A 26893-nucleotide genomic window follows, 5' to 3' on the forward strand; every position below is an offset into this window, starting at 1 on the left:
AGAGTTGAGGCTCAGGTGTGAAATGTATGGTTTTCAGGGTTTTTATTGGTTTTCAGCGTTATTTTGTTATCGTTTTAATCGTTAACTCGGTTTTCCTGGGTTTTTTCACGTGTGTTATGAATAAATCTTCTTTTTTTCAGCACCGTTACTAGTTTTTTTTGTTGTATTTATCCGCGACACATTAAAGGCCGGTCCGTGAAAATATTGTCGGGCATAAACCGGACCGTGGCGCAAAAAAGGTTGGAGACCGCTGACCTAGATAACAGGATAAAAGGTAAGAAAACAGGTAGCATTCTACATATTTAGGTGAAGATGCTGATTAGATTTACTCACTGAATTTGACCTTTCACACTAGCTTTATAGTGTCTAGAGACGGGAAATCCAACGTATAGCTCACGAAACATCTATAAATCTACGTTGCTGATCTGGGAATGTTTTCTTTTTCACATAGGTGTTACATAAACCATGAGTGTAACATTTTTTCACACATACCCCGCATATCAAGACTTTGTAGAAAAATGCTTCAGACAGAAGCCCTAGTGCATGACTGAAATTCAACAAGCTGAAATAAGATGTCTTGGGCGTCACCTCTGCAGAGAATTCTCATGAAGATGGCAACATGTTTTTGACACTGACACATAATACGGATATTTCTAGGACTTTTTTTTTAGGAAAGGTCATGTAAAATATCACCATCTGCTCTTTAGAGTTTTTCACATTTCTCTAGGTGCCTCGATAACCACATTCACACTGCAAAAAGTAGAGCTATCTGAAACAGAGTGCTTATACCCAGCACTTTTGGCTTCTAGGGGCTTCTAGGGTAATAAACTAAACTCATTATTTGAAACTGTTGCTATGTTGAATATGAGCATCCACCATTGTAACAGTTTATGTATGACAGAAAATAAGAAAAAAAGCATAATAGACACCCATAAAATAACTGCCTTACTTACCACAAGAGCAGCAGGTGAAGCAGTTTGTGTGATAAAGGTTCCCCATGGCCTGGCACGCTTGGCTGGCTCCATACACACCCTTCCCACATTTGACACAAATACCTGTTGGAGACAGTGAGTCAATTACATGATGATGAGGACAACAGTTTAATGGAAAAGTAGAACAAATCTGCGATTCTGTGAGGACAGAGACTGAACTGATGCTGAAAAGGTCTGTATGGTCCAGTGAAGACACAGTCTGTGTTGTTCTGTGTGTGACTCTGACATAACGAACAATTACTGGACTTGATCCTGTCACATTTCTTGTTACACAGCAGGAAACCTGTCAATGTGTTTGCACATTTATTTAATTATGCAAATGAATAACACTGCAAAATTATAAATCTGCTAAGAATATCACACAGTTCCCTCGGCAGCTTTTGATCGCCTTTGAAGACCAATATCACAATGAAATTCGGAGCATTAAAACATTAAAGAGATTATTACAGATGTTCAGGTTTTAGAGACAGAGAGCAAATTTTAGTGTTTGAATATTAATTCTAAAGTCATATTTCACGAAGCGATTTCTACTTTAGTTGTGCACATTTGACTCCTGTCATTTCCATGCATTACATCATACTGTTTGAAGCCGACTAGATCAGGAAAGCTGATGATTACATTAAAATGCACTGACAGGAAATGCAGTAGAAGTGAGGGGATTGTTAGAAAGGACAGGGCGGAGAGAAAAATCCTCTTCTACTGTCCTGCTGTGAAAAGCTGTATTCAAACGGGCCAATGTTGTTTTTACTTAATTGGTTATCATAAATATTTTGTAACCAAACTGACACATGCAAAGACTTTACAACTCATAGTGGTGCTGTTTCCTCCTTCATTATAGTATATTAGCTATTACCATAACCAGCATTTTATTACTGCTCGGATCATGAAGCCAAACTCGCAGTGGTCACCTATAAAGTTTAACCCAGTAAACGAAGATGACATGATAAGCAGCTATAAACCTACATTCATGCACATGGATATTAAATAATTCAAAGAATGGTAAAATATACTCGAAATTAAAAGACATTTTTGACTACTTTAATGTTATTGACATTACTTGCGTGAATATATCCGCTGGAGTGGAGTCCTTGTTATAGTAACATTTGATGTTCTATGATTTTACTAATTTTTCATGAGCAGCTCCCATCTTTTCCTTTCTACATTCACTTCCTGCCTAACTTTATTAGGTACGCATTGCTAGTACCGGGCTGGACTCCTTTTTACTTAAAAAAGTGCCTGAATTTTGCATGGGATAGTGGAGGCCAGGTGAGTACAGTGAACTCACTATCATGTGCAAAGAAACATGTCAGTTTGAGCTTTGTGACAGGGCACGTTATCCTGCTGTATGCAATCATCACAAGACTGGTACATTGTGGTCAGAGAGAGATGGACATGGTCAGCTTCAATACTCAGGTAAGCTGTGGTATTTAAATGATGTTTGGTTGACATTAAGTGTGGCAACAAAATATTGCAGACACCATTACACCACCACATGAGACCATGGACCCATCATGATATAAGGCAGGATAGATCCATACTTTCATGTTATTTCATACCATCTGAATGTTGCAGCAGAAACTGAGGCTCATCAGACCAGGCAACAACTTTTCCAGTAGTCTAATGTCTAATTTTGGTAAGCCAGTGTAAATTGTGAGTAGCATCTGATGTGGTCCTATGCTGCTGTCTTCCACATGCTTCAAAGGTAACAAGTGGTTATTTGAGTTATTGTTAACCTTCCTATCAGCTCAGAGCAGTGGGGCAATAAGCTTCAGATCCCTATCATCACAAGGCATTTCTCACTCAGAGAACAATCGCTTACTGGATATTTTCTCTTTTTCAGATCTGTAAACCCTAGAGATGGTTATACTAAAAAATCCCAGTAAGACCACCAGTTTTTGAACCACTCGCACCAACAACCATCCCATGTTCAAAGCCGCTTAAATCACCTTTTTTCTGATGCTTGGTTTGAACTTCAGCAGGTCATCTTGAACATGCCTAAATGCATCAAATTCTTACCATGTGATCAGATATTTGCATCAACAAGCAATTCAACAGTTATACTAACAGAGAGGTCAGTGAGTGTAAAAGCACAGTTGAATCCTGCAATAACCATGTGATGGTTTGTGGAAATAACTCATTTCGATCCGTCCCTAAAGTCCAAGAACAATCCGTCAGATTACAATGCTGCTTTTGCCCTTGAGGGGAAGTGATGGACTCAAATGCCACTTCACTTAAGCCTGAACTAACCATCAACACAAAGTGCTGTGACCTTTAGTGAAGAAACACAATTGGAGGGGGGAAAAAAACAGTGGCTTAAAATTATTAGTACCGTAGACATCAGCAGCAGACTAACAACCTCCAAACTCTCACACAGGACAACCTCCACTTAGGCCACATTCCTGAGCGAGTGCAGGGTCAAAGTCTGGGTGAGGTGAGTCCAGGGTCACTGTGGCTAGAGGACACAATCTCTCAAGAGATCCCAACAGGGGAGCTGCACCACAACAACACCCCTAATTTAATTTGGTTCATTATCTCTGAAATCAGACCATGTATACACTTTCAGTGATGCACTTGTGGAATTTCCTGGCTTTCTGAAAGGGTTATTTCACTTTCATAACAGCTCTGGAGCACTCGGTGACACTGAAAACTGGTAAAGGACGAGCACACAGAACAAAAACACCCACAGCTTAAATGTCTTTACTTGTTATCTGAGGTGTTTCTGCATATTAATTATTTGGAATCAAAAGCTGATGTAACCTGAACTGACTGCACTCGTTGCTAAGAAAACAGGAAGAATAGCGGGATAAGAATGAATGAGTGAACTTTAAAATATCCAAGCTGATCAGACAATTTTGCCAATGCGAAAGTCTGTAACGTAATTGCTTTGCTGCTTTCTACCTGTTAGAATCTAAAATCGTCCCTCTTATATTCACATACTGCATTAAATCCTACACTTCTACACAACTCTTTGTGGAGTTAACTGAGTCAGTTATGCCAGGTTCTGACTTGATTATACTATTTCTTTGGTAACAAACCGATGATTAAAAAAAGATCCTGTCATGACTTGAACAGGCCACACGTCAGACGTTCCTCAAGCAATTAAAGCTGGGAATAAATAGTTGTTAGGGAAACTAAACTCTCAGGGACAGAGAAGAAGTACATTTTTGTCCCTGCGGGTTCATTCTATACTAATGTACCTCCAATGGTTAATTACAGGGTCCTCAAATTAACTTTGTACTTTGTACTTTAAAGATTTAAAGGTGTAACATTAAGAGGCAGTGTGTGTTTGCTCAGGTACAAACATAAATCAGGTTTTGGTGATATTAAGTGGTCTTTATCGCTGAAAAAGCCGATAGAAATGACAGTCCATATCCAGGCATATATAATGAATTTAGTGTCCAAGTTTGAACCTTTTTTTAAAAGTTAATTTTTGTATGATTACATCCATGTACAAACCTGTCACAAGAGACAAGCGTACAAATAAATTCGCCCTTCTCAAGGGTTAAGGGCAGTACGTTAAATGGTGACACACACAAGCCAACAGATACAATAAGGCATTTTTCTTTGAGTGTACCAGAACAAGAATGTGAACAGGCAGTGACGTCTGAAACTGTGTATGTGATATTAGCGGTTTTGTGTTCAGTAAAGGCTAAAAAACAAAGAAAGAAAAATAAGATTGACATGATTCATTGGTTGCACAAAAACTGGGTATGTGACGTTATGGTCTGTCAATCTATAGTGTGTATCTGACCCTTGTGCAAAAAAAAGAAAGAACTCCATGCTTCTGTTGCTCAACACCATTTACCCAATCTATGTTGTAACATGAGAGAAAAGGTAAAAAAAATATACTGTATGTATAACATGCTCCGCTTTTCAGGTGTTATAAAGGACCCGTGAAGCTGTGTTTGACTCCAGTGATTGGAGTCCGTATTACGCTGTCTGAGCCCACATTAGCCATTAGCCTTAGCAATCCTCCTACTTCGATAAATATCCCCAGTTCATTCAGTAACTGCTCCACATCAAGGCTCTAAAATCAAGAAACACTTCTTGGAAAAAATCTCACTTACAACCATCACCAGGCCAGAGTGAGATCTGAAAACTCCAGTAAAGTTTTACATCCATCGAATGAAAACTGTAATTACAAGAGGAAGCCTTTAACCAATGAGTCAGTAACTACTGCCGTTACTAAAAAAATCTCACCTACATCTCCAACAACTGTGATTCAAAAGAAATGAAGCATAGCAATGCTGCATTGTTTTAATTCGACCTGCTAAAAAGGCACCAGGTTACTGTTTAATAACTGATAAGGTCTGGGTGGGTCCAGGGTGCTTAAAAGAGATAAACCACAGTCTGTTAGCATCATACTCCAATGTTCATACCAAGTTCTGTTTCCTTTCTGCTCTGCATCAGAGCAGCGAACTTCCTTTTCCAATTATTTGGAATGACAACTATGAATAACTTGGACAAGCGTCTTTTGATGCAGTAATACTTCACAGATAGGAATGTTACTGTATGAGTGAAGCCAACTTCCTGTTATACTAAGACTACATGCATCAGCATGAAATGTGTAGGTGAGTGTAAGAAAGTCTCAACATTCTCCTTTCTACTGACTTTTTTGTGACTCAGCTCATATTACAGCGTGATGTACATGGTGCCTGTGCATTGATTTCTGCACTGCGTGACTTACTGTGAATCTGCCTGAACATCGATAACCCAAATCGCTGGTTCTCTGCATTGTACTCCTCAAAATGTGGTGGTGGTTGTGTGTAAGTTTAGTGAAACAACACAATTTTTTGACGGATTAAAAGACTCGCGTATACCCTCCACTTCCAATTCTCACATCACCACGTGTGCCTATTTTTACACACATTATCCAGCTTCTTGATAACAAGAAAATGTGATTCATAAGTGGTTTTAGGCTGTTTGTTTGTTTTTTAAATAACCCTCCAGCTCCTTCCTTCGTTGTTATTTTTATTGGTTTCCCACAGAAGTGATCTATAGCTGAGAAATTACTAACATGACTTTTTGGCTTCAACTCTCTACCCAACGGCTAAACTGAAAACCTATGATTTATTCATGCAGCTACGTTGATTTACCTCTATTGCTTTAATCCCGCTAGCTGCAACTATACTGCAGTTACTGTGTGTGAGTAGCACTGTCAAGATTTCATACACTGACATGTAAATGTCAACCATAAATGTGTTTTGGTGAACACACGCGAAAAATGCGAAAGGGTCTCATGAGTGAGGATGTGGTTATTCCTTTACAGAGGGGCTGGGAAAATCTCTGAAGTGCTCTTTATTAGTCATTTAAAACAGGGAGCTGAACATCTCATGTGCCCATTTCACAACATATCCATTTGGCACTCGCAGGATGCAGTAAAACTAAGCAGTAATGTTTGATTTTAGAATAAGCTGTAAATAAAGATGGCCGTAGGTACCATTATGTCACCCACTGGTTCATGAAGGTCGAACGTGAAGCCTCAAACTGAACATTTGTCATCACCATCTTGATGTTTTGAAACCAGGCGTGATAAGTAAGGGGCAGGGGACACATAGGCCCATATCTCATTGGCTGGTGATTTGTCAAAAATAGTGTAAACTATCCTATGTTTCATCATCCTTTTTGCCTATAAAAAAGACCACATTTTGCAAAATGAATATGTTTCGTATCCAATAAGAAGTGAAACTACAAACTGAGGCCATAAACTAGTGAGGAAGTAAGCGAAAGAGCAATTTTCATAAAGACTTCCCATAGATCACAGGAGTCGCCCCCTGCTGGTGGATTTAAGGCGTTTCTGTGCTGGCTTCAATTTCAGCTACATCCATCTTTTATATACACTACAAGAACTGTGGATGGCAGTGGTGTAGTAAGCACACAGTGCAATGATTAGACTGACAGTGAAATAAGTGAGTGCATTTGAATTACAACTTATTCTGAAAAAGAAAAAACACTAAACTCTAGTGTGGAAGATCACATAGAAGAAAATCTCTCCAACCATTCTGATCTAATATAATTAAAAGACATTAAAATGGTAAATTAGAGAGTATTTTATAAACACTCTGGTCCTTCACCTCTCTACCATCACTAAAGACAACAGCGGACGTGCTGTGAGTTGTAAGAAGGCCTGCACAGCCTGATTCATGAAACTTTAACCACTGCTCAGTGTGAAGTCAGTTGGACTTCTTAAGGCACAATATCAAACCAATCTCTGTAGATATGAGTCGGTTACATGAAGATTTTCAGTCAAACAAATGGAGGCTCAAACCTGTAGCACAAGCAGAGGGATTTTTTAGTTTGTGTCACCCGTTGCATCACTTCCGATGCTTTAAAATCTCTGCACGTCTGCAATGGAGAGATTCCATTACTGCACATAGAGTAGGTTTACAGTCCTGGGCATTATAGCAAATCCTGATTTACACCTACTCCAAAAAAAAAAAGACAATATAACAAAAGACAGATGCAGGAGAGGGGATCAAGAGAAAGCTGTGATTCACAGCACTGTAAACAAGCACATGTAGTCTGGTGCACACTGGGAATGAATAACACAGTTAACGTCCCACCATGTGTGGAGGGGGACATGTTAAACTCCTCAAGAGCGACTGCCCTGGTGAACTGTGAATGCTCCTGTAGCTTTTCACACTTCAGCGGACAATCTAGGCTTAAAACTTAAAGTGAGACTTTTAAAAAAATCTATACCTCTAATCTCGTCAGCTGCAGTGTGCATTCCCAGTACAGGCGTAGGGTGCAGTACAGCATACACACAGTGTGCTGTTGTCCACAAGTCAGCATGTGTGTGTCAGGCATGGGCATGACTACTGCCATTATAATTCTAGGCAGGTGATCAGACTTGACCCCCACCAACTATGTCTGGCCCGCCAGCCAAGATCGTGTGCCAAGTGTCTGGTGTTGCCCAACTCCCCACTGGCTGGTTAATGAAGGGCTTCGCGGGGGAGGCAGGGTGGGGAGGCAGTGGTTTAAGGTGGTGGTGGTAGAGAGGGAGGGACAGCAAAGCAAAAGGGTGGGGTGGGCCTCACTCACTTTGCTGCTTCAATTGCAAGCTTGTATCGGGCCAGCTGTTGATTCACAGCTCCTCTGCCACTATAACAAACAGAGGCCACACAAGAGCCAGCCGGCAGTGCAAAGTGGGCAGAGTGGGACACTGGCAAGCAGTGCTGGGCCCCCCGAAAAGAAGGCCCAGCGATCAATTTCTCCACTGTCGCTACGGAAACAGAGCTGTCTCTATTGGACCCGATGTGAGGAGCGTCTGACTGCATTCTTCTCTCTCCCTCCCTTTCCTTTCTTTCCCCATCTCTATCTATTTCCACCCTCTTGTTTCTTTATCTCTCTTGCTCCCCTCCCTGCTGTCTTCCTCGTTTCACCCTCCTGTCTTCCATCCTCCTTCTTTAACCTGTTTCTCTGGAACAAATCAACAGCTGTCTCAGACTCACTCTGAGCAAGTGCACCGGCTATAAAACAAACTACTGCTCTTCGTCTGCAGCCATTTGTCTGGCTATTAATTCAAAAGGTAGACAGAAACTTCCTCAGCTGGCTTTCTGTGGCTGTGTTGCTGCTGGTCAACCAAACTGTTTTAGTGTCAAGATATTGCAGCATAAAGTAACCACCACGTGTTCAATTTTCAACATAGGGCATCTTAAGGAGTCTAAACGGCAAGGGGAGGGCCTTTCTTTAAATCGCAACGCTCACAGTGACCGCAATCTCTAACAAACTCGGACCACACTGCTCTGAATGACCTGGCAGAACAGAAGGTTCCATTCAGCAACGTGCCGCGCTCTGCAAATGTTAGCTCTGCCAAGACAGAAATTAGTATTGCCCTGCAAAACCCACTCTTATCTGCCAGAGAGGGAGCTGTTAGTGGTGATGTAGCTTTAGCAGGTTGCAAACAGACCTTGAAGAGATGGCAAACCTATAAATAAACCTGCCCGCACAGAAAAATACTCTTTTAATAGTTGCCTTGAATTGTAGATTCAGTGGGCAGATGTCTGCCCTTTTAACACAGATAGTGAGATTTCGTGGTAGTAATACCACAACATATTTGGCATTGCTATCATGCCTTGCCCTTGGTCAAAATTGGGCTGTTTGTATGAGCTGCTGTGACCACATTTTACAACCATTAGACAGGAAAAGTTCATGAAACAAGGCAGAATCTCAATCAAATGTTAAACGAAAAAATTATCTTGATTGCCTATAAGTTAATGCAAGACCTTTATTGCTTAATATGTGCAAAAAACTAGAAAAAGGTTTTGTGAAAGCCACAGAGTCAAAGCCTTATGCCCATTCACCACCAAAATATAATAGTGATACAGGAAGGATTGCAAACTGGGAAAATATATAGTATTAGGTCACATTGTAGTTATGCTATGCCATGCAAGTTTAGTGCCTTGGTGTTCAGTGCCTTATAAGATTAATACTCTATATTTAAGAGTAAGTGAAATATTTAAATGGCATTAATTTTGCAATCATAAAATGTTTTAGGAAATATCATTGCAAACCTATGTTCAGGCATCATCACTGTGCCCTTAACAAGCACAAATTTTTAGTGCAACTTGCAACAAATCCCAGCTGTGGAGACACTGACACGGGTGTTTTATGCAGGAAAATGATGTATAGTCTGTGTTTCGTATTTGTTTAAAATTTGTACTTCTGTGTGTAGTAAACAATGGCAATAAACTGATTCTGCAACACAGACTTATGTTCCCAGTGATTTTGTGTTTGCGGCCATCGCTAATAGTATTTTTGTGTGTTTCAAAAACAAACCTACCAAAGTATTCCTTTTTCATGTGCATCTCTAACTCCTTCTCCAGCTCTAAGGTGAGCGCCTCCAGCCTTTTCTCCGCCTGGCTCGGTCCACTCTCTCGACTGGGGGTCACCTGGTAAGGTAGTTTAAACCTCTGGCCCGAGGAAGCCGTCTTTGAAGGCATCACATAACTATAAGAGGAAGGCGACCCTGAGGGTATATCCGCGGTCCCTCCCGTCTGCCCCGACTGCTGCTGGGGTTCAGGCACTGCCGAAAGCCCCTGGAGATGGATGCGATTCTGAACTCCGTTGGAGTCTCCAAACTCCTGCAGCAGCGTATCTTCGTGTAAACTGGTTCCCAGCATGGATGACCTAGGGGAAGGAAGCTGCAGATCCGGATAGGTGCTCATAGACCCCCTGGAGCTGCGGGAACTTCTGGAGCTGTGACTGGAGATGCTCGACCGGGGGCTGACCACGCAGTTTGCGCTTGTCCCAGGTCTTGCGCTCCCGTCCTGGCTGCAGATGCTGGAGCGAGGACTCGCCAGCGGCGCTGAGTGCAAGACTCCCTCCAGATCTTGGTTGACCACGGGCCCGTACCGAGAGTCAGAGTAACTGGATCTCGGGCTGGTAGTGAAGGAATACTGGCTCGCAGTGCTCGACCTGGGGCTGGTGTGCCTCTGGTCGTAGCCCATGCTGATGCCGCTGGTGCGGTTGCTGTTGGGCTTGCTGCAGCAGTCACAGCTGTTGAGGCTGGCCCGGGGACTTGAGTGTTTACTCGTGTCGCTGGCGGTGCTTGCATAGCTGGATCGGGGACTGAGGACACTGTTTCCTTCGCAGTGAACCAAACTAGATCTAGGGCTAGTGTACCTCTCCTGACCCGGTACCACCAGACTGGTACGCGGGCTGCTGATGCTCGACCTCGGGCTGGCATGCTTGCTTTGCTCTTGAGAAGACAGAGAAGATGCCAGGCTGGAGCGAGGACTGGTGGCGTTATATCTCCCGTCGTGGCTGCTGGCGATGCAGACACTGTTGCACCTGTTGCCGGGCACAGCCACCGGTTTGTTGAGCGGCACGCCGTCAAAGGTGGAGCCGGTGCTGTACCTGTGGCCCTGCACCTCCAGAGAGTACCTCCTGTGTCTCTCGGAAGTGCCTGTATAACAAGGCAAAGCTACTTCGGATTTGGTGCAACAACCATCCTCGTTATAAACCACGTCCCTCTGAGGGGCGCAAAAATCCACAGGAACCGTCCGGTTGCAATTCACCGGGCGCACTGGAGCCGCGTTGTACACTTTATTCCCGGACGAGAAATTCTCCACTGTGTGATGCTGCTGGTGAAGCACAGAGGTCCCATTCATCGGCTTGGCTTTATGCTCAACCAGTGCCGGAGCCGAAAAGTCTAAATCGGGGTTAATCACCAAGTCTCTCCTCGCATCGTACATCCCGTCCTGGTACGCATCATACAAAGAAAGGTCCTCCATCAGTTTGGTGGCCCGGAGTCCCAAATCTTCCTGGTAATGCTCCATGTTGTGCTTCCGAGGAGAGAAACAAGTTCAGAGTGCGCTCCGCTGCGCGAGCCAAACTATAGAGCACCGCGGAGCACTAATTGCGTTTCACATGGAAATCAAAACAAAACGCCGCCGTACAGCCGTCCCTCACTCACAGAAAACCACTTACATGCCCGCAAACCCCGCCGAGAGCCGCATCGTCTTCTTCTGCTTCCCCCGCTTCGCCGAAAACACAAACTCTTTCTCACAGTTTCAGCCGACAGCGATACGTTTGTCAACTTCAGTTTTTGTTAAGTTGAAAGGTCTTTACAGTCAACGGCGCGCTGCGCGGAGGAATTTCCCCTTGTTGGTTTTTCCTCTAGATTTCCTTTACGGCCACTGTGCAAGAAATCAAAGTAGGTCGGATAATCGTATATGCTGCAAACACCCTTTGTGTGCAAGCCTGAGCGCACAAAGAGCGCAAAAATCTCAACAAAACGCTGTTTAATGCAGGGGACTCGTTCGCGTGAAAGGAATGCGGGGAAGGAGACTGGATGCGCTGCGCCTCTCTGGAATGTGGTTAATGCTGCAGAGAAACAATGATTGCGACCAACTCAGCAAGGGGCTGCCGGCTCTGAAGAGAATAGTTTAAGAGAGAAGGGGACGTCTGCATTCATCCCGGGCAGACTAAAATACCACACAAAGCACGCCTCACCTGGTCCGACTCCTTTTACACCAGGAATGAGCTGCAGTGATTCAGTATTAATGGAGGGCAGATGCGTTTAAAACTCAATTTTCAAAGATGTAAAGATGTTCTCAGATATCGTTTTCTACATATAAATAAAGGGTAGGCCTAGATCATGCTTTTAATGATTTATTTTAAAATAAGCTGCATAAAAACACGATATGAGGATTTCAAATATAGCAAAACAGTTTAAGAATTACGAAAATATGCAATCTCGATTAACCTTGGAAAAAACATGTTATTACTCTATGCAATAGAAAATAGTCGCTAAGATCTTTAACATTTCTTTAAATATACAGATATATTTTCTAAATGCACCAATTAAAATATGTCTTCCTGGTGATAAAGGGAGGAGTTTAAAAATCAAAACCCACAATTCAAATTTCACAGGTCAGGTTTTATTAATTTTTGCACAAAAATATATTTAAAAATGTATTTCTCCAGTAATCATAGATGTTTGCCCTTACAAGTTAAAAAAGAGGTAGCATGTAAAAATTAAACTAACTTATGTTACTGCTTTAAACTGCGGTCATAGACTTGGTCCTTAGATGGCTGGACTTGTTTTAATGACTTTAAAAGGAAAGGTGCACATGGATGATAACATATTAAAATATGCAAACTGTCTTTTGATGAGTCAGTCTTCACACAATATGGATGATGTTTTGGGCAAAGTCAAAAGGCAAGACTACTTTACATTAACTGCCGACGACTGGCAGAAAAGACAGAGACACAGCCACCAAGGCAGAAACAAACAGGACGTTGAGCAGCAGTCGACTGAGGAAGGAGTGGTGACATTTCTTCCCGTGGCCTCTGCTTCTGAACCACTGCACGACCTCATCCAGGTTGTACTCCCTGGGCTCGTAACCGAGCTCCGCCTTTGCCTTTGTCATGCTGAAGTAATGCGTCACGCCAGTTTTATACACCTCTGTACGTGTCAGCAGCGGCTGGAAGTTATAGAAGGGGCCGATGAGGCAGTGAATCATTTCTGTGAGGAAGGCAAAAAAGTAAATGAGAGAGATAGGAAGGCGCAGTGTGGGGAAACGATAGCCTAGGCCTTCTACGAGAGGTCTGAAGAATTCAAAATTGTTGACAGGCCTTCCATCTGAGATGAAGTAGGCCTGGCCAGCGGCGCGGTGCTGCTTCTCTGGGGTCAGAGCCTCAGCAGCTAGCACATGTGCTGACACCAGGTTGTCAACATGGACAAACTCCACCAGGCTGCTGGGTTTACCGTAAACAAACCTGAAGATCCCCTTCTCTATATAGTCAACTATCCTGGGCAGATGCCTCTGCTCTCCTGGCCCATAGATACCTGCCGGACGCAGTGCGCAGGTGCTCAGCAGGCCCGAGCGGCCCTTCAGCACTGTGCCATTAGCTTTCAGAACTGCCATGTCAGCCAGGGACTTGGTTCTGGAGTAGTGGTCTGGGTGAAGATGGAGAGGTAGATAAGGCAGGCTTTCATCTCCGTTCTCTATTACCTGACCCCCGAACACCACATTGAAGGTGCTGGTGTAAATCAGCCTGGACACTCCGTGTTCTACACAGGCCTTCAAGATGTTCTGTGTGCCTTGTACGTTCACTGCCTCAATCAGCTGGCGATTTAGCTGCTCCCTGCCAGACATGCCATAGGAGGCAATGTGGAATACACAATCCACCCCTGTGACAGCCTTCTCCATGTCTGGATATTCACGTATATCACCCTGCACAAACACAACATCCTCTGGCAGTTCTTGACTTGGGGGGATGATGTCAAACAGGATGACTTTGGCTCCTTTTTTATGCAGAGACAGAGCGAGCCTTCAGGGGGGAAAAAGCAGTCCTCCATTTTAACAAAATAACAGGCACAGTAAACCAAGGACAAAAGTACAATAGATGCACATATTTCTACCTTCAATCCTACCACAGTTCATGTCAAGAAAGTTTATCTTAATAAGATAACTGGTGTGATAACGCCACCTTGTGGTGCTTACCCCATGCTGCAGCGTTTGCCTGCATTTAAATATTTTATAATGTGTAGTAATAACACAAAAAAGGCAAAATTGTTCTTACCGATTACCGAAGTAGCCAGATCCACCAGTTATTAAAAACGTCTCTTTGCTAGCATTTCCCATTCCAAGTGGATGAATCTGTGAGGAAAATTAAGAAAACAATATTATTAATGTTTGTTTTTTTTAAATACACATAAATCAGCCTGATGCATTTAAAGAATAAAAGTATTAATAACTAAAATAAAATCGTAATTAAACAGCTTCCGGTTACCTAAAGTCAATCACAGCTTGCAGATTCAATGACGCGTTCCACCTGAGCTATTAAATCTTTCATGCTGCTACGTCAGTGTATATTTTTGTTTCCCGAGGTGACTGCAAGTTTAATTCAGTGAATAAAATCGAACTAATCCATACTTGTAGTTGCTTGCATGAGTAGAGTAAAGGTATGTGCGAGGCATGCTTGAAACTATGCACATGCCCTGTGCGCCAAACTGTTAAAAGCTCACATATTCAACGGACACACCAACCTGAGCACGAGGCAGACAAAAACGAGACAAATAAGTGTCCAATATGACTCATTCAAAACTCCACTGTAATCCTGGAAACCTCCAAAACAGCGACAGATAGCACCACCAGTGTACCTCCTCACCAGTGACGCTGATTCGTTAAGCACGGGGACACAGGAAATCCGGCGAAATTATCTTCATGTAGCAAAGCATTGACAAATTGTAAAATAGTTTTAATGGTAGCTAAACGCAAAATTATACAACAGATCAGTAGATATTGTCGAATTTCATGGTTTAGATTTACAGACTGTCATAGCATTCACTTTAATCTGGACTAACGATACACGTCTCATGCTTTTGTTTTGAAAGCTGTATTTTAGACTACGAAGACTTCCGATATGACTTTTTTTCACCGATTTTAACCAGAATATTTTTATTAACACGATACAAATTTTGCTGTGTGTATAAGCTGTGTCAATGGTGTCTGAAGGTGGCTATGGCTGCTTTCAGGATGTTGCTGTTAGAAACTTTCCGCTGTGGCTCCTGGCTTCATGCCTGAAATCAAAATGATAGTTGCCGTAAAGTGACTCATACTGCTGTGAGGGCCCTAATATTTACAGGAAGGCTTCACAGCAGTCAAATCCCTTAAAAACATTTAAAAAAAAAATATTTGTCTGAGCCACAATTAAAAACAATATAATCATTTCAAGAATAAAAAAGTTTAACCCACCAATTTACAGAGAGTGGAGTTTTCAGTGAGAACTAATAAAGGAGTGAAATATTGCTCTATATACACTGTACAGACTTTTCCCCCTCGGATTAGTAGAATTTTAATTTAATCTGTAGTTGTGTGAGGGGAAAACGTGAGTAATCATTTTAAAAGGTAAAATAAAAAGAGGATTTACGTAAGTCTTTGATTAGTAGTCCCTCTAGCGGTGATACAAACTGAAAATTGACGACGACGTCATATTTTACTCTCAGTTGCCACCCAGAACAACAACGCAGAGCTGCAGGTTACTTCAAAGTCCAAAGGTAAGCGGCTGTGTTATGTAAGAGAGATCAGTGAAGTAAAGAGTGCACTAAACTCTTAAAGGAAACAGTCCGGTGGGAGGCACGCCCAACGGGCTTTATGTTTCCTAAAGTATGCGTATTTGTCGATCTGATCGTTGTGACAAAAAAGTAGGGTATACTTTTACAGGCACACGGATGAACGTTTGTCGAAATTGCCTTTCTCGTTTTACATAATTTACTCACTTGAAAAACTTGCCCAAAGTTAAGCAGGCCTGCACGTTCCGTATCTGTACAAAACGCACCACCCAAAATGTGCAAAATGTGATAAAACAGGAAGATACGCGTCATGAGCATGTTTAGGTTGAGTTACACCGAATTGTTGAAAACAAACAAAAACAAGTCCGTGATAAACTACTTTACAACATGTTTAGGAGTCGACTTTGCATATATAAGTGCAACTTTTAACTTGATATAGGACTGATCACTAAATTCAGTATAATATGATCCGGTGTAAAGTATCCTGTGTCTTATCTGAGGAATATTACAAAAGGTGTCATAACCTGCATTTTACAAACAGGATGGATTTGCGTGAGTACTTCAAAAGAATTGGTTTCCATGTCTCCTGTGATAAACTGGATCTTGCAACACTGAAGCTGATCCACAGGCAGCACGTTATGTCCATCCCATTTGAGAACCTAAGCATCCACTGTGGCGAGAGGATCACCATGGACCTTGAGGTCATCTTCAATAAGGTTGTGAGGAGCAGCCGCGGAGGCTGGTGCCTTGAGAACAACTCCCTGTTTGGCTGGGTGTTGAGACAAATGGGTTTCAACACGACAACACTGAGCTCCAGAGTTTTCAATAGTTTCCTCAATGACTTTGGCCCGCTTGATTCTCATCTCATTAACAAGGTCATCATTGATGGGAAGGCTTATATAACAGATGTAAGCTTTGGGGTGTCATCACAAGTGCGAGAGCCTCTGGAGCTTATTTCTGGGAAGGAGCAGCCCCAGGCAGCGGGTGTTTTTCGCCTCATAGACAAAGGGGACATGTGGGTGCTGGAGAAGACTGGCAGAAAACCAAAGGTTCCTAATCCAGAATTTGCTACATCAAGTCTGGTGAGCAGGAAGCAAACAAAGCAGATCTACTGCTTCACCTTGGAGCCTCGCGGGGTAGATCATTTTGTAGATAAATGTCACAGGCTGCAGACCGACCCCGCCTCACTGTTCACCAATAAGTCCATCTGCTCTTTGCAGACTCCCACGGGATTCAGAGCCCTGATTGGAAAGACCTACAGTGAGGTCACCTTCAAACCAGAGGAAGGTGTTGATGTCTTAGACATGAGGGACATATCAGATGATGAGATAGACGAAATTCTGATGGAAAAGTTCAACATAAAGCTGCAGAACAAACTAAAGCTCATGAGCAACAAATCCTGGTACACACTTTGAAAACAATCCTGACATATCAACATTTTATGTTGAAGCTCGTCAGCAAAATAAAATATTTGACAACTCCATGAATTAAATTATTTAGATCTTCAGAATTGTAGTTGCATAAAAACAGAAATAAATGAGCTCTAAATAATGTGCACTGAATGATGGAACGATAAAAAAACAACTCTATTTGAATTCCAATTATTCAATTTGATTTTATTGTATTCATATAGCGTCAAATCACAAAAGCAGTCACTTCAAAGCACTTTATATTGCAAGGTAAAGACCCTACAATAATACAGAGAACACCACAACAATCAATTATCCACATAATCATTACATAATTATGAACATTGTTACAGCAGCAAAGTACACTAAACAGGAAAATATAAATAGATGCAGCATACCTAACAACAGTAAAGCTATGCAAGTATATATGCAAGTATAAATATTTTAATTTCTAGTGTTATTAAAGTGTAGTAGTTTACACATTTGCTTTTCCCTTTGGGTTTCCACCAGGAATGACAAATCGAAGGTAGAGCCACCTGCTGTGGCAGCTCCTTGTAAATAAGGGAGCAGCTGAAAGTAGCTTTATTTGGAATTGTATTATAGTGGGAAGTGAGAAGAAGGGAGTAGAGGAGAAATGCTCAGTGCATTATGGGAAGTCTGTCAGAAGATGTAAATTAGGCTTAAAACGTATCTGAGTTTTATCCCTAATTTTAAAAGTACATAGGGTATCTGTGCATTAAATAAAATGATTTACAGTATGAGGGAAAACATACCATGTTTGTATTTTTCTGGATATAATAGTGAGTGTAGTGATCTTAATATTTATAGCTACCTTGAATGTTTTTGTGTCACATTTTTTTTTTGTTTTATGTTTGTATATTTATTAATCCCATATATCATAATGCTTAAACTAAGATAACTTATTTCATAGTATTTATCCTCAACCTTGTAAAACAGCAAAAGGTGAAAACTGAGCAAATCTGAAGACATCCTGACAAAAAAAAAAATCATATATTGCTAGAAAGAGTAAGAAAATATGCACACTGCTTCTCTCCAGTTTAATAAATTCAATCTTAAAACATTCTTGCAAAGGCAACATTTTGATCTTGAAATGAAGAAAGAAGATTCCATGAATATTTCTATTTTTCAAACTATATTACCTGTTTATCTGTTCACCATTGTAAAATGATCATAATGCTTATATATGGTAACTGAGTAATTCACAGTATTAAAATGTCCTGTTTTGTGAAGTTGTTATAGTGTCATAGGTTTATACAAGGACGTTTGTATATCAAATGATTTGTCCTCAACGCCTCTACCTCTACACGACTGAGACTCAGATCCTCATCTTGGCCATCCACAGGCAGCTCTTAGATCAACGTGTGTTTGATAGAATAACCTAAATTGTATTTTAACAGACTTGAATGGACAGTGGCTCTTTGGGTTTCATGATATTAAACATACTTTGCTGTTTTATTCTATGTTCTGTGTCAAGGTTTCTTGCTTTTACAAAAATGATGTTGTCATTACCAATTATTCTCTTCAAAAGGGAGCAGGGATCATAACACATTATGATCCCTGCAGTGGGTGGGTCCTTTGACAGACAATACATAAATAAATCATCCTCTTTTAACAACAGAAAATATGCTTTTGACAGTCTTCCTCCCAGTAAGAACTTTTGTTTTTCTTTAAACTTACCAGTTATCCTGCCACAGTTTGCTGGTTTTAGTAGTGTACAATGAAACTGACCATGTTCTTTAATAGACAATTATGCTTCTAATATTACAGTTTAAGTGAGTTCTAATCAGGCTGTACTGCTCGTACACATCCAGTTGTTAGATAAAATCAACCTCACATTTCACCCATTTCAAACTTTCTGCATGAATGGTCTGTCCACCAAGCTCCTGTTAATAACAAACCTTTTGTAAAACCAACAACAGGACTTACTGTAAAAGAACCAGAGTATATATTCTTTCATATGATCACATTCAAGAGAAACTATTTTGTTTTGTAATATCATAGAAATTGCCATGATATGAATAATATCGGTCATTATCTGCAAAATCATTGACATTATTGTATTAATGTGGGTGTGTTTTATTGCCTGTGTACTGGACTTTTCTCTTTTGAGGCGAGGGATGCGTTATTTCTTCTTTCCAAATGTGTATATATTAGAATTTAAATGTGCTGCTGAAAGAACTTTAATAACTGCATGGATAAAATTCTATAAATACTTATTTCCATGTATGCATTGACTTCTCACTATTTCTCTCAGTGAAGCAGCTGAGTTGCACAAACTCTATCACTGATTAACTTATGATCAAGTAAATCAGTAATATACTGTCAGGTTCTTTTGGCTGTTTAAGCTCACCCACTTTATTGCATGAAGTTCACCAAGTAGAAGAGATCAGTTACTGCCCTCTTTTTTTGCCTTCACAGATATATTACTCAGAAAATAACTTTGATCACACTATCAAACAAAGTAAGGTTAAACATTTTTGCTCCGCATTTCTTGTTGCAGGTTATTTTCTGTTACTTTAAAGAAAGGAAAAGTGTTAAATATACTGATTTGCAATGACTGCAAGTGACATCTTTATCAGACTTGATTCAAAAAAGCTGCAGGATTTGCTTTTGAAGCTTTAAGGGAAATGAGATGGATTTGCAGCATAGTAAGAAAAACCATAAGTAGCTCACTTACCTTTTTCTGTTTTTGCTTCCAGACCCTCAAAACACATCCTCGATCAAACACCAATTACATAAGGTAAGGATAAAAAATTTCAGACTAATTTAGTTATAGTCAACATTTGTCATTAGAATGATATTTATAGTATTAACCAAAAGAAAGGTGTTAAAATGTATTAATTTGTGCAGTAAATGCCAAGTTAAAGTCAACAATTGCTGTACCCATAAAAACCACATTATTTCATGAAAAAATAAGAATTTATCATTTACTACCATTTACAACTTAAAGAATTGTATTGGTAAGCAGCTGAAACGATGAAGCTAGGATCACTTGTTTAAAACACTAATGCTTCCACCATCTTGCATTTCCATTGTCTTTACGTGAACAGAAAACAGGAATTAAATGTAATTGTTATAAATTTCATGAGATATTCTTACATCCATCCATTTTTTTCCATTCGCTTCCGCTTATCCTTTTCAGGGTCACGGGGGTGCTGGCGCCTATCCCAGCTGTCATAGGGTGAAAGGCAGGGTACACCCTGGACAGGTCGCCAGTCTGTCACAGGGCTAACACACAGGGACAGACAACCATTCACACTCACACCTATGGGCAATTTAGATTTTTCAATTAACCTATCCCCACAAAGTGCATGTCTTTGGACTGTGGGAGGAAGCCGGAGTACCTGGGGAGAACCCACGCAAACACGGGGAGAACATGCAAACTCCACACAGAAAGGCCGTGGCCTGATGGTGGAATTGAACTCAGGACCTTCTTGCTGTGAGGATACAGTGCTAATCACCGTGCCACCAAGATACTCTTACATGAAATGTTAATTAAGATTAGGTGTCTTGAATTGAATGATTGATCTAAGATTGTAAGGAAGCGAAGAGCATACCAGGCTAGACCTAGAGTTGGACATCTGGCTGCATCCTGTAGATTGACAGGATGTAGCACAAAATGAAAGGTGTTGGGGTTTTTTAATGTATTTTTTTTTTAAAGCGTTGTCAATGAGATGGCTGCAGAACTGAAATGATTATCAATGTGTTGTCCTGCATTTTACAGGCAAGATGAATTTGGATGAGTACTTCAAAAGAATTGGTTTCCATGGCTCCTATGATAAACTGGATCTTGCAACACTGAAGCTGATCCACAGGCAGCATGTTATGTCCATTCCATTTGAGAACCTCAGCATCCACTGTGGAGAGAAGATTACCATGGACCTTGAGGTCATCTTTAACAAGATGGTGAGGAGCAGCCGTGGAGGTTGGTGCCTTGAGAACAACTCCCTGTTTGGCTGGGTACTGAGACAAATGGGCTATGACACTACAACCCTGGGCTCCAGAGTTTTTAGCCCTACTGGTGGTGAATATCACTCTGAGGAAACACACCTCATTAACAAGGTCATCATTGATGGGAAGGCTTATATAGCAGATGTAAGTTTTGGGGTGTCACTCCAACTCTGGGAGCCTCTGGAGCTCATCTCTGGAAAGGAGCAGTCTCAGGCGGCGGGTGTCTTTCGCCTCATAGACAAGGGGGACATGTGGATGCTGGAGAAAACTGGCAGGAAACCAGAGGTTCCTAATCCAGAATTTGCTAAATCAAGTCTGTTAGACAAGAAGCAAACACAGGTGATTTACTCCTTCACCTTGGAGCCTCGTGAGCCATATCATTTCTCTCAGGTAAACCATGACCTCCAGTCAGACCCCACCTCACTGTTCATCAATAAGTCCATCTGCTCTTTGCAGACACCCACAGGATTCAGAGCACTGGTTGGCTGGACCTACAGTGAGGTCACCTTCAAACCAGAGGAAGGTGTTGATGTGTATGACATGAGAAATGTAACAGATGATGAGCTAGAAGAAATTCTGAGGGAAAAGTTCAATGTGAAGCTGCAGAACAAACTGAAGGCTGTAAACAAAAAAGCATGCTACACACTTTAGAGAATTAACCAGCAGACGTCCTGCTTTGAAAAAGCTTTAAAACAGTAATCAGAATTAAAATCAGAATACTTTATTAATCCCTAAGGAAAATTCTGCAAATCAAGCTTTGCAAAATTTCTGTTTTTGAAAAGTTATAAGTCACATTGAATGTCACGTTTCATATGATGCATTTCTATGACTGAAAGAAGTAAAGTCACTTTTTCAATGTGTTGTTTCATTTTATTCACACACACTTTTGCAGGTCCAGAGTTGGAAATATTTTAGTGACCACATAAGGAGATCAGTACCAAAATTCACTTTTTCTTTGCATTTCTCAAATACAACTATGAAATTGTATATATTTAATTAAACAAATACAACAAATCATGTTCTGTCACTTGAAAGAAACATTTCTACCTCAGTTGTTCGACTTGGAAAGAGGTAAGTGGTACGATAACGACACCTTGTGGTATAATAGACATGGTGCAGTGTTTAACTGCGTGAAAATTTGTCTAATAACACTAATTTATTCATATCAGTGACCAAAACCGCAAGTCTCGTCCGTGGATAAGCAGATGCAGCTCTAATTACCTCTGCTTGTCGACACACAAACCTATATTTTATTTTGTTTTCATAAATGTGGTCGAATTGAATCTCACGTGTTTATAAGAAGTAGCTGGTTGTGGTACTTAAACGTGAATGAAGTTAGGAGACTCATGGCTTCACGCCTGAAATAACTATTAAATATGCCAAAGTGACGTCATTATTTTGCGACAATAAATGACCTGTCAGAGACCCGAAAACAGAGCAACGTAACAAGGAATATCGTTGAAATTACAAATTTTAATTCCCAACTCTTACACTTTAAAATCGAGACCTTTAGTGGAGCCTGGGAGAAAACAGCTGTTCATACCAGTTACATGATCTCAAAAGGATTCACACACTCCCAACCAGGATAAGCCAAACACTGCACACAGTGAAATCATTCATAAAACCCACACATAGAGGTGTTTGCTTTTACGATTAAGATTCTCCCAACGAGACCTACCTAATTTCTCTCCTGCCCCCAAATAATAAAATTCAAAATACTACAAACCATATTATGATGATTAATTATCATAAAAGCCTATGTATCCTTGTATTTTCTCTGTCTCCCCTGCCTGGCGCGTGGTTTGGCTTGTACAATTAAAAGGCTTAAACCACGAAACCTTCAGCTCATTCTCATACACAGAATAAATCAATAACAGCACCTGATATCAATTAATGTTGAGTCAATGATAATGAGTTCCCAATCATTTTATAGTATTTACAAAAATATGTTACTGCAGTCAAAACCAATTTAAAAAATAAATAAATCTATATGCAAAGAAACGAAAGTCCAGTTTTAGATTTGAAATACAAATTTGAATAACATGTCGAATTTTGCCATGACCAATAATGCATGAGGTGGATTGTAGTGTTGCAGTCTTTGCACCTGATTTGGTACAACTCTTATTTAATCTGGAGCCGTGTGTGAGGAAAAGTGTTTATATAAATATAATTGAATTTCGTAAAGAGTTGGTTAGTAGCGCCTCTAGTGGTGATACCTGGGGTTTTATAAGTGCAGCTGAGCGTTGACAGTCACGCACCGTTTGACTATTAGCTACCGACAGCACGCAGCTGCAGGGCACAACCCAGCCCACAGGTAAGTTGGACTAATTAAAGCAGTGACACAACACATGAAGCTATTGTGCTTAAAATAAAAACTAATAGTGACCACTGATAATACATTTTCCACACTGTTTCTGTACTTTGGCAATAGATGTAAATAGTCAAGCTAGGAGATATTTTTCAGATTGTTCTTGAGCAAAAACTTTACCGTGAACAAGACTTTTTGCTCCTTTTAGTCAGGGGCCAGCGCCATTTTGACGGCGGGAAAAACAAGGCCAAGTAATTACTCCTAATGGTCTTACTTTGAAACGGAGTTATTGCAAGTAACCTTCCCTCCAAATACTCCTGCGCAAAATGTCACAGCTAAGGTTTAGGATTTGCGCTAATGTGACTGCATTTATGAAAGAGACCTGGGTTTCCAACACACCAGTGTTGGCCGTGTTCTACCGGAGGTCCACCACACAGCCAAGTGTTCAAATTCAACTGCCATCAAAAAAAGAAAACTGTCATCCCTGTGTCAAACTCGGAGACATGGCGCCATGATGCTGTCTGCAGTTACTCAAAAGACTTGACAGAAACTAAGAGGATGGCTTTCAGGGTCCTTTTATTTTATCTTTATTTATTTATTTATTTTTTCCACCAAAGACAAAACAGTGTAGGAGAACCTACAGACCCGTTAAGGACTTTTATGTCTTATAGGAAGCTTTTACCAGTTGTCCTCTTATTTATTCAAACAGGTATTTGCTGGGAGTGTTATCTTCGTTTTAGCTTATAGGTGCTGTGTGTGTTTAAAAAAGAAAAAGCTTTAGATATGTTGAAAGCCAACATTTGACGTGGACCCCCTTCATTCTTTAACACAGCTTGAACTCTTAGGCAAGCTTTCTTATAATTGAGCCTTCAGGAATAGTTTTCCCAGGCTTTCTGAAGAAGATTCAAAGCTTCAGGGCTCCAATCCATGACTGGTGGTGCCCAATTGTGAAGTGGTGTGTGGTTTTTTTGTTTTGTTTTATTTTGTCCCCCGTCTCTCTATCCAGGTATGCCTTGACTACAATGCTAGGGTGTTTGGGATCATTATCATGCTGGAAAAAAAAGGAAACCTTTGCCAATCAGGCTTCCAAATGATATTGTGTTATGGATCAAACTCTGATGGTACCAGTTTTGGCAAGGTCCCCAACACTGATTTAAATGCAGCCCAAAATCATGTGTGTCCACTGGGTTTTACAGATGGCTGCAGATGCTCACTATACCTCTCCCTTGAGCTGGATAAGCCTAGCTCATTAGAAGGAATAAAGAGGATATGGTTTGTTTTGTGGGAAAAGGCTTTCATCACTCATTGGAGCAGAAACTCTGAGCCACATTCATGAAAGCTTATTTGTTTTGTGTATTGCTTCTGTCAGCTAAGCAATTGGGATGCGCCACCCCTATCACCATCATGATCGATGCATATTATTGAATGAGACTGGCTATATACATTCCTTTTGTAGTATAAAGTAGCTCACTTACCTTTATCCTGTTTTTGCTTCCAGACTCATCAAAACACATCCTTGATCAAACACCAATCAAATAAGGTAAGGATAAAAAATTTCAGATTAATTTAGTTATAGTCAACATTTGTCATTAGAATGATATTTAATGATATTTAAACATGTTTGCGCAAAATGTTCAGATCATTTTAATTGTATTCAACATTTCCGGGGGAGCACAGCCCAAAGACTAGTATTGGTAAGCAGCTGTTGAAAGGGTTAAATGAGGGGTAGGATAACCTGCCCTATTAAAACACTAATGCTTCCACCATCTTGCATTTCCATTGTCTTTACATGAACAGAAAACTGGAATGAAATTTAATTGTTATAAATTTAATGAGATACTCTTACATGAAATGTTAATTAAGATTAGGCGTCTTGAATTGAATCATTGATTCTTAGATTGTAAGGAAGCAAAGAGCCTGCCAGGCTAGACCTAGAGTTGGACATTTGGCTGCATCCTACAAATTGACAGGATGTGACACAAAATGAAAGGTGTTGGGGTTTTCTTTTTTCTTTTCTTTTTTAAAAAAAAAAAGCTTTGTAAGTGACATGCTGCAGACCTAAAATGATTATCAATGTGTTGTCCTGCATTTTACAGGCAAGATGAATTTGGAAGAGTACTTCAAAAGAATTGGTTTCCATGGCTCCTATGATAAACTGGATCTTGCAACACTGAAGCTGATCCACAGGCAGCACATTATGTCCATTCCATTTGAGAACCTCAGCATCCACTGTGGAGAGAAAATAATCATGGACCTTGAGGTTATCTTCAATAAGGTTGTGAGGGGTACCCGTGGAGGTTGGTGCTTTGAGAACAACTACCTGTTTGGCTGGGTGCTGAGACAAATGGGCTATGACACTACAACCTTGGGCTCCAGAGTTTTCGACACAAGCATTAATGACTTTGAATCCCAGGAAGTACATCTCATTAACAAGGTCATCATTGAGGGGAAGGCTTATATAGCAGATGTAAGTTTTGGATTATCTGGCCAAATACGGGAGCCCCTCGAGCTCATCTCTGGAAAGGAACAGCCTCAGGATGGAGGCATCTTTCGCTTCATATGCAAGGACAATTTGTGGATGCTGGAGAAGACTGGCAGAAGAACGGAGGTTCCTAACCCAGAATTTGCTAAATCAAGTCTGGTCAACCGGAAGGAGACGCGACTGATCCACTGCTTCAGCTTGGAGCCTCGTGAGCCAGATCATTTCTTTCAAGTGAACAATGACCTCCAGACAGACCCCACCTCACTGTTCACCAACAAGTCCATCTGCTCTTTGCAGACGCCCACAGGATTCACAGCGCTGGTTGGCTTGATCTACAGTGAGGTCATATTTAAGCCAGATGAAGGTGTTGATCTCTATAACATGAAAAACATAACAGAAGATGAACTAGAGGCTGTGCTGATGGAGAAGTTCAAAGTGAAGCTGCAGAACAAAATGCAGGCTGTAAACAGAAGAGTAGTCCTTGAATTTTAGAAAATTACTCCTCATACATCCTGCTTGGGAACACTGGCATGAATGAAGCTCCCTGGCTTTCTGTTTATTTGAAAGATTATCAGTGGTGTTGAATGTGTTTTGTATGACTATAAATGATACACTTGCATGGAAATAAAAATAAAAAATAAAAATAAAAAAGTCAAGGCATCATTTCAGTCTGGTTTTGTTTTTTTTCCTTCTATCTTCCCCTCCATACAGTTCTGCAAGTTCAGAGATGGAAGAAAACATATCAGTGAATTGTCTAGTATTTGATTATTATTTTATTTTTGTTTTTAAGGCTTCTAGAACGGTAAAACGTATAAACAGATCAAGGTCAAGATGAACATATTTTCATTTTCCAAATATCACTCAATTGATTTCTAGTCTTAACTAAATAAAATCAATTGAAGTCTGCATTGTCCCTCTGACAGGAAGGTGACCAGTCCAAGGTGTACCCCTGCTTCTCCCATTGTGATGGCTAGAATAGGATTCCAGAACAATGCCATCTCTGTGATCCTGAACTATGTGCGGGTGGATGGATTCAAACAATCATTGGACTATCTCAAATCTGTCTGCTCAAAGATTTCAAACTATTAGATGCTTGCATTTTCTCCCATGTAGTTTTTATGTAATCATATCAAACTACTTTCCATTCGTAAGAGCGCTTTCTGGAACATAGAAACCAGGTTTTCTTGACTGTTACATAAGCGAAAC

The 26893-nt window shown here is 40.7% G+C and overlaps 4 protein-coding genes across 7 annotated transcripts in view; 2 read left to right on the forward strand and 2 right to left on the reverse strand.

The window, feature by feature from the left end:
* The window catches only part of wtip (WT1 interacting protein), a 34665-nt gene extending 22875 nt beyond the window's left edge, over positions 1 to 11790 (reverse strand). The window contains exons 1-2 of the mRNA XM_005727613.1: positions 9775 to 11790; positions 954 to 1055 (exon numbers count right to left, since the gene is read on the reverse strand). Coding sequence (XP_005727670.1) covers positions 954 to 1055; positions 9775 to 11272 — 1600 coding nt within the window. The 5' untranslated portion in view covers positions 11273 to 11790. The remainder of the gene's footprint in view (positions 1 to 953; positions 1056 to 9774) is intronic.
* Positions 11791 to 12368: 578 nt separating this feature from the next.
* sdr42e1 (short chain dehydrogenase/reductase family 42E, member 1) lies at positions 12369 to 14886 on the reverse strand. Of its 3 annotated transcripts, none has more exons than XM_005727616.2 (3): positions 14613 to 14886; positions 14025 to 14101; positions 12369 to 13772 (listed from the first exon to the last, which is right to left on the reverse strand). In XM_005727616.2, exons 2-3 carry the CDS (start codon positions 14084 to 14086, stop codon positions 12674 to 12676), a joined length of 1161 nt encoding a protein of 386 aa, XP_005727673.1. In that variant the 5' UTR covers positions 14087 to 14101; positions 14613 to 14886; the 3' UTR covers positions 12369 to 12673. The 3 variants fall into 3 exon arrangements, with proteins under 3 accessions (XP_005727673.1, XP_005727671.1, XP_005727672.1); XM_005727614.2 differs by having other exon boundaries at positions 14491 to 14885; XM_005727615.2 differs by lacking the exon at positions 14613 to 14886 and adding an exon at positions 14235 to 14463.
* Positions 14887 to 15415: 529 nt separating this feature from the next.
* On the forward strand, positions 15416 to 21829 carry LOC102200733 (arylamine N-acetyltransferase, pineal gland isozyme NAT-10-like). 2 transcript variants are annotated; one of them, XM_005727618.1, is made up of 3 exons: positions 15416 to 15501; positions 16058 to 16415; positions 21033 to 21829. In XM_005727618.1, exons 2-3 carry the CDS (start codon positions 16059 to 16061, stop codon positions 21546 to 21548), a joined length of 873 nt encoding a protein of 290 aa, XP_005727675.1. In that variant the 5' UTR covers positions 15416 to 15501; position 16058; the 3' UTR covers positions 21549 to 21829. The 2 variants fall into 2 exon arrangements, with proteins under 2 accessions (XP_005727675.1, XP_005727674.1); XM_005727617.1 differs by lacking the exon at positions 16058 to 16415 and adding an exon at positions 19646 to 19686 and having other exon boundaries at positions 20671 to 21829.
* Positions 21830 to 23104: 1275 nt separating this feature from the next.
* Positions 23105 to 26344, forward strand: LOC102201392 (arylamine N-acetyltransferase, pineal gland isozyme NAT-10-like). The gene is made up of 3 exons (XM_005727620.1): positions 23105 to 23211; positions 24704 to 24745; positions 25302 to 26344. The coding sequence occupies exon 3, from the start codon at positions 25307 to 25309 to the stop codon at positions 26177 to 26179; it is 873 nt and encodes a 290-aa protein (XP_005727677.1). The 5' UTR covers positions 23105 to 23211; positions 24704 to 24745; positions 25302 to 25306; the 3' UTR covers positions 26180 to 26344.
* Positions 26345 to 26893: the final 549 nt, after the last annotated feature.

This window comes from Pundamilia nyererei, unplaced genomic scaffold (assembly GCF_000239375.1).
Source record: "Pundamilia nyererei isolate P.nyererei 1_Seehausen unplaced genomic scaffold, PunNye1.0 scaffold00025, whole genome shotgun sequence".
Taxonomy (NCBI): domain Eukaryota; kingdom Metazoa; phylum Chordata; class Actinopteri; order Cichliformes; family Cichlidae; genus Pundamilia; species Pundamilia nyererei.